The 13,403-nt window shown below is 33.1% G+C and overlaps 1 protein-coding gene across 1 annotated transcript in view; it reads left to right on the forward strand.

Annotated features, from left to right (window-relative positions):
- The window catches only part of LOC143350311 (neural cell adhesion molecule 2), a 146,178-nt gene extending 135,244 nt beyond the window's left edge, over positions 1-10,934 (forward strand). Inside the window, exon 9 of the mRNA XM_076782342.1 lies at positions 9,774-10,934. Coding sequence (XP_076638457.1) covers positions 9,774-10,315 — 542 coding nt within the window. The 3' untranslated portion in view covers positions 10,316-10,934. The remainder of the gene's footprint in view (positions 1-9,773) is intronic.
- Positions 10,935-13,403: the final 2,469 nt, after the last annotated feature.

A 13,403-nucleotide genomic window follows, 5' to 3' on the forward strand; every position in this document is an offset into this window, starting at 1 on the left:
CACGTATGATCTACTGTATGAGTCACCATTTCATCATACATTCAACTTATTGCGTTTGCTGAGGATTCGTTTATAATCCCTTATAATAATATTCCTAGAATCTTCATGTATCTCTCTATGGTCTACAATATCAGTGGTGACGGACAATGGTCTTTGCATGATACGTGCGACCATTAATACTTTAACTGCCACGTATGATCTACTGCATGAGTCACCATTTCATCATACATTCAACTTATTACGTTTGTTGAGGATACATGTATAATTTCTTATAATAATAATCCTAGAATCTTCATGTATCTCTCCTTGGTCTACAATATCAGTGGTGACGGGCAATGGTCTTTGCATGATACGTGCGACCACTAATACTTTGTCTGCCACGTATGATCTACTGCATGAGTCACCATTTCATCATACATTCAACTTATTACGTTTGTTGAGGATACATGTATAATTTCTTATAATAATAATCCTAGAATCTTCATGTATCTCTCCTTGGTCTACAATATCAGTGGTGACGGGCAATGGTCTTTGCATGATACGTGCGACCACTAATACTTTGTCTGCCACGTATGATCTACTGTATGAGTCACCATTTCATCATACATTCAACTTATTACGTTTGTTGAGATTACATTTATAATCTCTTATAATAATATTCCTAGAATCTTCATGTATCTCTCTATGGTCTACAATATCAGTGGTGACGGACAATGGTCTTTGCATGATACGTGCGGCCATTAATACTTTGACTGCCACGTCACCCGTATATGGGTGACAGAACTGTTAACAGTGGAACTAAAACAATCAATTCTCAAGTTGAAATGTTAAAGAAAATAAATTTTAAGAGGCTTCATGAATTTTAATGAGGTTACGAAAGTAACTACTAGAACAACTTTTAAGTTGTGTAGTTTGCAATTGACTAAAATCAAAGTTTTGTTTTTGTAAACAATTTTAGGATTTTAGACTGGTAGTCAACGTGTTGAAGTGTTAAATTGAAAATTCTATGTTTCATCCCATATTATGACAGTTGGTTGTTAAATTAAGGACAATCGGTCTTTATCTAAGCAAGAAGACGCTCTATAATTAATTATTGTGATTCCACGTGTGAAATTATTAATTCTTATATATTAAAATGAAGCAAATATGACCATGATGGTGTGCAGCTTGTTGTATGGAGGAAGTGTAAAAGTGTAAAAAGCTGAAAGTTTTATAATCTTGAGAATCGATTTGTTAAGCTCCATAAAAATCATGTCATCCGTATGTGGATGACCTGGCAGTTCATGTGTGAAAGGAGGTTTGCTCGCCCCACTGGAGCGCCATCTCAGTGGTGGTTGCATGGTTTTTCCGGCGCCATGTAGTCATGCTTAGCCGCATGTTTATTTGAGTTTGTATTTTTATGCTTATATATTATGTATTATCATACATAATACAGATATAATGAATAATGTTTGCTGGTTTCAAGGTGTCTCTTCAAAAATCTAATTTCACAATTAACAGTGTAGGTTCCCACAAGATTCGTAGAGCCGAGTTATTTAGTAATAGATAAGTCCAATACTTAATTACAAATACTTTAAATTTGTTAACAAATATACAGGGTGTTCGGCAACCCCTACGAAAAATTTTAATGGGAGATTCTACAGGCCAAAATAAGACGTAAATCAAGAATACTAATTTTTTGATGGAGGCTTCGTTAAAAAGGTTAAAGTTCTGCCCGTACTGAATTTATTCCTAGAAAGTGGGTAGGATTTCGGGGGTAGGTCTATTGACCAAAAATGATTGTAATTGACCCCCGGAACCAAGAATAATTTTTCCAGAACAATCTGAAGTTTTTTTTTTCGTCAAAAAATTTAGGCACCTACCCCCTTGTCGATTTTTCTTAAAAATTCGTTTTTGATTTTTAGTAATTTTATTTGACGCCCTACAGAAAAGTTGTCTAATACTTTTTTGTAGGTACGCATGAGCACAACTTCAGAAAAAAGTTTCATTGAAATATATTCACTATTGTGGGAGTTATGGACGTTTGAAAATTGATCCATTTTTATGGAGTTTTTCCTATTTTGCGGAGTCGAGTATCAACTTTCCGAATATTTTTGCGATTTCTACATATTCTCCATTAAAATACGCGTTGATTGTTTTTTTAAACATTAAAATCCTTCAATCCGTTCAGAAGTTATGACGTTTTAAAGATACGCACGAAATTTTGGAGTGACATTTCTGGCCTGAAATTATATTTTCGATAAGAAATTTTTTTCTCGAAAACGCGTAGGAATTCGGGAGTGTATCTATTGACCAAAAATGATTGTAATTGACCCCTGTAACTAAACATAATTTTTTCAGTATGATTTGAAATTTTTTAATTTCGTCTAAAAATTTCAGTATCTACTCGAATTTTTTTCTCGAAAGTGGGTAGAATTTCAAGGGTTTGTGTATTCACCAAAAATAATTTTTTCAGAATAATTTGAAATTTTTTAATGTAACTTTTTAATAACTTTTTAACGAAGCCTCAATCAACAAATTGATATTCTTGATTTTCATCTTATTTTGGCCTCTAGAATCCCACATTAAATTTTAATTTTTCCTAGGGTTGGCCGAACACCCTGTATATTGAGTTATGTGTGCAAGTGGAATTATTTAACACCCAAATAATGTGATAAACTAGCTTTAAACTAGTTTAGGGGGAGAAATCATTGTGACGAATTGAAAAAATCGAAATTTTGTTTGTCTCTCTTTTTAATGTTCGGGGTTTTAAGACAACAGGTTTTTACACAAATGACAAGGTTGAAGAAGTTTTAGTAGACGTAAACAATGTAATATGCTTGAAACTAACTTTACTTTGGGACATTCATTTGAAACTTTTATTATTTCTGCTGTGGTCAAGTTTTCATATAAATGGGAAGTATTTGGATCGAGATAATTATGAGGACCAAAGACTATTTAGTTTAGATCGATAAATACAAATTCACTTTATTTGTGAGATATTTAAAGAATGATTATTTTCTACATTACAAAATCTTAAATTTCAACATGAATTAAGATCACCACGTGATTGATATAAAAAATTATTTAAATCCAAATATCTTTTGTAAAAGAAATGAGAATTTACAAATGCACTTCATTTGTGAGATGTTTAAAAAATTACTGCCCCTTGTTTAAAATTCGAGAAAAATGAAAAAGTTCGTTCGTATTAAATTTTAGTACGTGACAACATATTTCCATAACATTCTTTGAATCAATGAAATAGGTCATACGTAGCTCTAGTAGATCTTACGTAGCCTCTGCTTGGAGATCCTATACTCTAAACGCAACTTCGTTTCAAACGCACACAAATAAATTCGTTTACGTCAGTCGAAACTGCATCGTTCTTCTCTAATTTCATTTAAAGTTAAACTTGAGTATTAGGAACTATTTGCCCCGATCACAAATTGCCTCTAAACGTTACTTGTATGTAAATCAAATTATCTCTGTATATGTTGTCTCGGAATAGATACGTGTGTACGTCTGTACACGCGTACACACAGAAACCTGTACACGCGAAACATTCGTTGGCTAACGAACCAAGGCGTTTTCTGAATGCCAAAAACCTCGTCTATCGTCGTCACTGGTCTGTTTTTCTCTTTCTTTCTTAATCTTTACTGCCGGAAGTTCTTTACGTTCCTCTGTGATCCAATAAATTGAGAGAAAAAGCGAATTTTGTTTACGAGATACGTTTGAAACGCTTTTTTACCAACAGACTATGTTGTCGTCAATTTCGATCCTCGTTATGACGAAGACAGTGGTTCTTATTTATATTTTTATTAGTTTTTCAAACCCCCATTATTTATTTAACGGTAATTAATTTTGAAGATTTATTTAAATCAGAAATAAGTGTATCAATTAATTTAATTTACAGATTTCCAAATTGTAAATTTATTATTATATCAATTACGTATTTAATTTATTGTTTAAATTTAATTATAAAAATATATTCAATTAAATTTAAATCATTACGAAAAATTAAAAATTAAAATAAATTTTTTTAATTGTATTTAATTTTTATTATTTTATTATATTTATTTATGAAAAATAAATATATAAAGTTATTTAAAACTAATTTATTACTTAGAATTTTTAATAACTCATTAATTATTCTTCCAACTCCATTAAATATTAATATTTTATGAAATTTTCGTTCAATATTAGGTATATATTTATTAATTCAAATTATTTCAGGATTTTTAGTATCATTACATTATTGTCAAAATATTAATTATGCTTTTGATAGAGCTATTCATATTATAAAAGATGTCAATGTAGGTTGATGAATTCGTCTTATTCACATAAATGGAGCTTCAATATATTATATATTTATATATTTACATATTGGACGAAACATTTATTATCATTCATTTAAATCAATTCATGTACTAGTAGTGGCCATTTGTGATATATCGTCAATGAGATAGCAGTGACCACTTGGAGGTGGTCATTTGTGATCTATCGTCAACGAGATAGTAGTGACCACTAATAGTTGGCTATTTGTGATATATCGTCAAAGAGGTAGTAGTGGCCACTAGCAGGTGACCATTTGTGATATATCGTCAATGAGATAGTAGTGACCACTAATAGTTGGCTATTTGTGATATATCGTCAAAGAGGTAGTAGTGGCCACTAGCAGGTGACCATTTGTGATATATCGTCAATGAGATAGCAGTGGCCATTAGCAGGGGACCATTTGTGATATATAGTCAATTAGATAGCAGTGGCCACTAGCAGGTGGTCATTTGTGTTATATCGTCAAAGAGGTAGTAGTGGCCACTAGCAGGTGGCCATTGGTGATATATCGTCAACGAGATAGTAGTGGCCACTAGTAGGTGATCATTTGTGATATATCATCAACGAGATAGTAGTGGCCACTAGTAGGTGATCATTTGTGATATATCGTCAACGAGATAGTAGTGACCACTAGTAGTTGGCCATTTGTGATATATCGTCAAAGAGGTAGTAGTGGCCACTAGCAGGTGGCCATTGGTGATATATTGTCAACGAGATAGTAGTGGCCACTAGTAGGTGATCATTTGTGATATATCGTCAACGATATAGTATTGGCCACTAGCATGTGACCATTTGTGATATATCGTCAACGAGATAGTAGTGACCATTAGCACGTGGCCATTGGTGATATATCGTCAACGTGACAGCAGTGACCACTAGCAGGTGGTCATTTATGATATATCGTCAACAAGATAGTATTGGCCACTAGCAGGTGGCCATTTGTGATATATCGTCAACGATGTGTCGAAAAATGAAATAATTTCGAACATTATTAAAATATTAATATCGTTCCCATCTGTATTATGTTTACTCATTTCACAATGTAATGTTTCATGTGTTTCATTATTGCAAGAAATATTCTGCTGATCAATTAATTTAAATTAAAGTACTAACTAGATGACCTGTTGCTGCTGGATCATGTTCATTAGGCACACAATATAATATCAATAAGATGCCCCTTTTCAATATAAATATTTATTGATCTATATACTATAAATTTATTGTATACTAATTGAGGATTATATATTAATATATAAATTATATATTCGATAAACCCATTATACATACATTTAAATGCAATGTTGGTATCAAATTGGAATATGCGTAAATGTTTAAAAAAATCGCTAATTCAATACATTGATTTTTAATATTTTAATATATATAATTGTTCCAGTATTTAATGTATGACTTTGGAAAAGCTCATCGCAGATTGAATATTTGAAAATAGCAGAAGGCCATTTATTATACAATATAATCTTTGATAAAGAGCAGCTGGATATTGCAACGCCACTTTAGCATGCTTTATTCAAATAATTTTAATATGTAAATTTACTTTACATGGTTCCGTTATCCTTCGTAATCTCATTTTTACAGATATTGGATTAAGAAACGATTATGAATTTTGCAAAAGACACTCCTGAAACCTAATTATGCGGCTCTGAAATGATTACTTTGTAGGTAAACTTAATTTATCGTCTATTTGAAAATGCGATAACATTATTCTTTCATTCGATCAATTAAATAAATATATTCGGAAGAATTGAAACTACATTGTTCCAATTTATAACAATGAACTCTCTTATAATACAGTTAATTAAACCTCTGACCACGTACCTGCAAAATCCATCGCGATCAAGCGAACGAGTTCTAATTACATTTCTAATTGGTTGAACATAGCCGGGCGTATCGCAGTGAAATTTCGAAACTGCGGGCTCCTCGATTATGAAATTCAATTATCTGGGAACATTGGCTGTCTTCGAATATAAAATCCATTCCCGATTCCTCGATACAGGAGACTGGTTAGCAATTTTCGAACAACAATTGTCAACAAAAAAAACGCGTTCGAAAACAGTACGCATTAGGCTGGAAACAGACGAGCGACTTTTGCCATTACGACCCTATGTTTTTCTTTGTTGGACGATGACATGTCATGAAATTGAAACCAAACGTCTTGTCAATATTGTACAACCATGACAATACTTTGGACACTGAATTATTTATGGAGGAAGTGAGAAATCATGCTGTAATATGAGACATTGTATGTAACGAATATTCAAATAAAAATAAAAAAAATGGAGCATGGCAGAATATGCCAAATATTTGTAAATAATTTCAAGGAGAAGCTTGGGGAACGAGAGGAACACCATTAGTAAGATTTTGTGGAGGTGTTGAATAATTCCACTTGCACGCATAACTCAATATACATATATTTGGTTATCACACATAATACAGATATATTATACAGGGTGTTCGACCACCCCTGGAAAAATTTTAACGGAAAATTCTAGAGGCCAAAATAAGACGAAAATGAAGAATACTAATTTGTTGATGGAGGCTTCGTTAAAAAGTTACTAACGTTTAAAGTTCCGACCGAACTAAATTTTTTCTAGAAAATGGGTAGAATTTCGGGGGTAGGTCTATTCACCACAAATTATTGTAATTGATCCCCTCAACCGAAAGTAATTTTTTCAGAACGATTTGAAATTTTTTTTTTCGTCGAAAAATTTAGGCACCTACCCCCTTGTCGATTTTTCTTAAAAATTCGTTTTTGATTTTTAATAATTTTGTTTAACACCCCACAGAAAAGTTGTCTAATACTTTTTTGTAGGTATCCATGAATTTTAGTTTCTCCCAAAATTTCAATGAAATATATTCACTATTGTAGGAGTTATGATTGTTTGAAAATTGGACCATTTTTATGGGGTTTTTTTCATTTTGCCAAGTCAAAGAATAACTTTTCGAATATTTTTGGAATTTCCACATATTCTTCACCAAAATACGCGTTGTTTGCATTTTGAAACATTAAAATCCTTTCAATCCGTTCAAGAGTTATGATGTTTCAAAGATTCACATGAAATTTCAAGGAACTATTTCAGGCCTCAGATTATATTTTCGGTAAGGAATTTTTTTCTCGAAAGTGAGTAGGATTTTGAGGGTATTTCTATTGATCAAAAATGATTATAATTGACCCCATCAACCAAAAGTAATTTTTTCAGAACGTTTTGAAATTTTTTTTTCGTCGAAAAATTTAGGCACCTACCCACCTTGTCGATTTTTCTTAAAAATTCGTTTTTGATTTTTAATAATTTTGTTTGACGCCTTAGAGAAAAATTGTCTCATACTTTTTTGTGCGTCCCCATGAGCTCTACATTAGAAAAAAGTTTCATTGAAATATATTCACTATTGTAAGAGTTATGGCTGTTTGCAAATTGGACCATTTTTATGGGGTTTTTCTCATTTTACGGAGTCAAGGAACAAGTTTTCTAATATTCTTGGAATTTCTACATATTCCTCACTAAAATATGTGTTGTTTGCTTTTCGAAACATTAAAATCCCTTAATTCCTTCAGAAGTTATGATATTTTAAACATTTGCATGAAATTTCGGGGTACCATTTCTGGCCACAAATTATATTTTCGGTAAAGAATTTTTTTCTTAAAAGTGCGTAGGATTTCGGGGATATGTATAATGACCAAACATTATTGTAATTGATCCTTCCAACTGAATATAAATTTTTTTAGTATGGTTTGAAATTTTTTAATGTCGTTTAAAAATTTCAGTACATACTAGAATTTTTTTCTCGAAACTGGGTAGGGTTTCACGGGTATGTGTATTCACCAAAAATGATTGTAATTGACCCCCGCAACCGAAAATAATTTTTCCAGAACGATCTGAAATTTCTTTTTTCCGCCAAAAAATTTAGGCACCTACCCTTTGTCAATGTTTCTTAAAAATTCATTTTTCATTTTTCGTAATTTTATTTGACGCTCTACTGAAAAGTTGTTTAATGCTTTTTTGTAGATATGAATAAGCTCTACTTTCATACTAAATTTCATTGAGATACATTCACTATTGTAGAAGTTATGGTCGTTTGAAAATTGATCCATTTTTATGGGGTTTTTCTCATTTTGCGTAGTCAAGGAATAACTTTTCGAATATTTTTGGAATTTCTACATATTCCACACCAAAATACGTGTTGATTCCAATTTTGAAACATTAAAATCGTCCAATCCGTTCAGAAGTTATGATGTTTCAAAGATTCACATGAAATTTCGGAGTACCATTTCTGGCCAGAAATTATATTTTCGGTAAAGAATTTTTTTCTCGAAAGTGCGTAGGATTTCGATGGTATGTGTATTGACCAAAAATGATTGTAATTGACCCCTGCAACCAAAAATAATTTTTTTAGAACGATTTGAAATTTTTTACTTTAATTTTTTAATAACTTTTTAAGGAAGCTTCTATCAACAAATTGATATTCTTGATTTTTGTCTTATTTTGTTTTCTAGAATCTCCCATTAAAATTTTTCCCAGGGGTGGCTGAACACCCTGTATAGTGTGTTTCTTTATTTGATACATAACAACAATACAAAAAAATCTTTAATAGTACTCAGTAAATTAAATAAAATTTGAGGTTGCATATAAAACTTAGCTGTCAGTAGAAATCCTACACCGTTTGGAGCATTGGAAATCCGGTGAATCTCCAACTGTCTTTGTGTAGCAATGCATAGCAATGATTAAATTTAGCTGATTTAGCAGCATGTTAAATGCATTGTTCTGCCAAAAAATCAATAAAAAAGGCTTAAAATACAATAAACGTAGCGGAGCGTGAATTAGTTATTTATCACTATAAAAACAAACAAAATTATAATAGAATTAGTAAAATTATTAATCGAAGTAGAAGCACAGTGTATAATGAAACAATAAAAAGAAGAGGGCCATGTAGTGGATTCTTTAAAATTACTATTTTAGGGGTTGTATGCATTTCATACATAGAAATTGTTGATGAGGTCAGGATACGAAATAATAAACGAACAAAATAGAAATTTATATAAAAGCAAAAATGGCTGTACAGAACTGTTCCGTTTGACATGTAACGATGTCGCAACGAAACATTTGCGATGTGCTCAAACATTTACTGCTTCTCAGCAGGCGATGACTGGACATCTATCCAGTGCCTGAGAAATAAGCTAGTCCATTTTTCTAACAGAAATATAAATTTTTAATTTTAACAGTAACACAACTTTTACTGTAGTAACTCCTTAACGGCACAAGTTATTGTCCGTCTTCGTCGTTTTAATTGAAAAACAAGGAAAAAACATAGAGTCGTAACGACAAAAGTCGCTGGTCTGTTTCCAGCCTTAATGGCCGTCGTTCGATTATTCTCCAACATCGAAACCTCCGACTCTGGGGCTCGATAACGATCAAGTTCGCGTGAGTCACGTGTTCCTTTGTCCCCAGGTCTCGAAACCCCGGACGAGAGCACGGACTACAGCCTCCTGGTAGCTTGTTTCGCCGGCGGGATAACGGCCATGTGCATTCTGACTGTCGGGATAACCGTGACCTTGTATCGTCGGAACCACCCGATGCAGACGATGAAGGCGCACACCGAAATCGTGCAGTACGGTAACAAAGAGGACCGGGTAGTGATAGTACCGCTTAACAAGGATTCCAGGAACGAGGCCAAGGGTCAAATATCCACGGATATGCCCGACGACGATCCCGACGTGATTCCAAACAAGGCGGAGAAGAGACCGGACATCTTCGAGCCGAACTGCAGGGCCACGAGACCGGAAAGGACAAATAACTTTGGCCGTATGGAGGATCTCGATTATCCGTCACCCTCGTCGGTTTTACACACCAAAGACTCCTGGATCTATCCAAACGGTTACCTGGACAAAGTGGAGATAAGTCTGAGCCCGATGCGGCCCAGCACGCTCTCTGTCCATCGTACCATGGATATTTACACTAGAAGTTCACGCGTTCAGGAAAGTTGTATATAGACGGTTCGAATCGGCAAACCTTCGCGTCCTTCTATTAAACGACTGTGGAACTTGGATCGAACGTACGCGATCTCGAGATCGGTAACTGTTGCTTGAAATTCTGTCCGTTTCCAGCACGATTGGAAAAGGGCGCTCGTACGAAAAATAAAGAACGTGAAATATCAAGGTGGATGAAGTTATTCGTACGCGATTGATTCAGGCTGAGTTTCCAGATAAATCGAGGGAAACGAAGGATCGACGGCGACACTTTCACGCGAATCCATTTGCATCGACTCATGCCAAAAGCGTCGAACACACTTGCAGACGTTTGTAAATAGACAATAAGTATCCTTAAGATTTCCTCCCGAACTGTCGAAGACTCGATCTTATTTTTCACCTAGGCTAAGTAACCGTAAGTAGATGTAAAAAGGATCAACGGACAAAGAAGACCCTCGTCGTCGCGGACGACTCGATTCGCGACGTTTGTACATAGACAATAAATTTCCTTCCTTGAATGTTCTTATACCAGACGGAGGTTTCCTGTACGAAAATCGTGAGAATGTTGATGTACCGTGGAAATAAACGCGTTACCACGTCTCGTGGTCAGCCAATTCGTCGAAATTTTTAAACAGCATGTAAACGTTTGTATATATGGATAATAAACCTCGTTATTTAATAACTTGGAATGGAGTTTATGCGGGAAATCCTTTGCCAGCGACTGAACGATACACAGGTAAGCAATGATTTATCTACTTAACTATTGGTACACTAATATATAAAATGTAGGTATTTATTTACATAGAGAGTGTTTGGCCAACCCTGGGAAAAATTTGAATAATAATTCTAGAGGCTAAAATAAGACGAAAATCAAGGACACTAATTTCTTGACTGAGACTTCGTTAAAAAGTTATTAAAAAATTAAATTAAAAAATTTCAAATCATTCAAACATTTTTGGTGGATACACATACCTCAGAATTCCTTCACACTTTCGAGAAAAAAATTTGAGAAGGTGTGAAATTTTTCGACAGAATTAAGAAATTTCAAATCGTTCTGGAAAAATTATTTTTAATTGCAAGAGTTAATTATAATCATTTTTGGTCAATATTCATACCCCCGAAATTCTACGCATTTTCGAGAAAAAAATTCTTTACCGAAAATATAATTTCTGGCCAGAAATGCTTCCTCGAAATTTCATGCAAATGTTTAAAATATCATAACTTCTGAAGGAATTAAGGGATTTTAATGTTTCGAAAGGCAAACAACACATATTTTAGTGAGGAATATGTAGAAATTCCAAGAATATTAGAAAACTTGTTCTCTGACCCCGTAAGGTGAGACAAAACCCCATAAAAATGGTCCAATTTTCAAACGACCATAAATTCTACAATAGCGAACGTATTTCATTGAAATTTAGTAGCGAACTAGAGCTCATGTGTGTTTGTAAAAAAGTATGATACATCTTTTCTGTAGAGCTTGAAACAAAATTATTAAAAATGAAAAACGAAGTTTTAAGAAAAATCAACAGGGGTTGTTGAAATTTTTCGGCGAAAAAAAAATTACAAATTATTTTGGAAAAATTATTTTCAGTTGAAGGGGTCAATTACAATTATTTTTGATGAGTAGACACACACCCGAAATCCTACACACTTTCGAGAAAAAAATTCTTTACCGAAAATATAATTTCTGTCTGGAAATGTTTCTATAACTTTTTAACGAAATTTCAATCAACAAATTAGTATCCTTGATTTTCATCTTATTTTGGCCTCTAGAATCTCCCATTAAAATCTTTTCCCAGGATTGACCGAACACCCTATATATTGATCAAATTCTTACAATATAACTGTTGACAATTGTTTAACACCGAATGATCATCGCAAGGTAAGGATTAGTTATATTTATTCCAATATTATATGCACACAATTATGGTATCTTAACACTAGAACTACCAAATGAGTCAAAATGACCCATTCGTAATTTCTAATAGTTTGTAAAAAATTTACTCGACTGAATTTCTGAAAAAACCGTAGTTTTCTATAAGAGAATGAATAAATTATTTCCGTTTGCACATTTCTTCACGTAGCTTTAATTTACTTACTTTATTTAATTTTTATTACTTAATTTATTTACTTTACTTTATTTAATTTTAATTTAGTTTTAATTTTTTAAATTCTTTGTCTTTAATTCCTTTGGTACAAATAAATACACTATTATTGTCAGTAGTTCTGGTGTTCAAACAATAAAACCACTAAGCAGGTATCCTAATACCTTATTCGCTATTTTAGGTACAGTGAATTCTACGAAAAGTCATTTTGCGTAGAAAATGATACAGTAGTACTTCGATTATTGCAAGAAATTGGGACTTTCTTGAAATAATTGAGGGAACCAGTCCAATTAGTAGTATTACCTCCAACCTTACTCATTTAGCAATAGTTTCCACCATTTGTCGACACTACGTGACGAATGATGTGGCACGCTTATGGCCGCATGATGGCGCTTTACGTTGGAGTACTGATCGTAGGGGAACCCCCAAGTAGGGCTCGCCAGTCTGTCGCGGGGAATTCCCATGCTTGTGTATTACTATCGAAACAGTTTTATAAAACATCTCTTCTTCGTTACCTTTGTAATTTTGTTGTATGGTTTATTAGACCTGAATAAATTACATTTTATATTAGTATTGGACCACAAATGAGATGCTCGTGCAATAATCGAGGTACTACTATATTAATATACAAGCTGGTGAAAAGAGGATCTATAACAATACTCATCGAGAGAAGCAAAACATGTTTTATGAATACAGGTCTTAAAATCAATTCTTTCGATATCAATTAATTTTCAATATTTATGAATATTTAAATTCGTAAACAAGTCTGTGATACATTGAATATAAACAAGGATTGATTCACTAAAAGTAGGTACATCAGCTAATTATCAACAAAGATTGCTTCATAGACGCAAACTTTGTCACGTTGAATGTGTCTTCCTTCCATTTCAATACAACTTTTCATATCTACATTTTCAATTATCCCTTCAGTGGATTGTTTACTATTAGTAATTAATAGTTGGCATGTCGATAATCTTGAGCTAATGTATGTACTTCTAATGAATCGA

Source organism: Colletes latitarsis, chromosome 14 (assembly GCF_051014445.1).
Source record: "Colletes latitarsis isolate SP2378_abdomen chromosome 14, iyColLati1, whole genome shotgun sequence".
Lineage (NCBI taxonomy): Eukaryota > Metazoa > Arthropoda > Insecta > Hymenoptera > Colletidae > Colletes > Colletes latitarsis.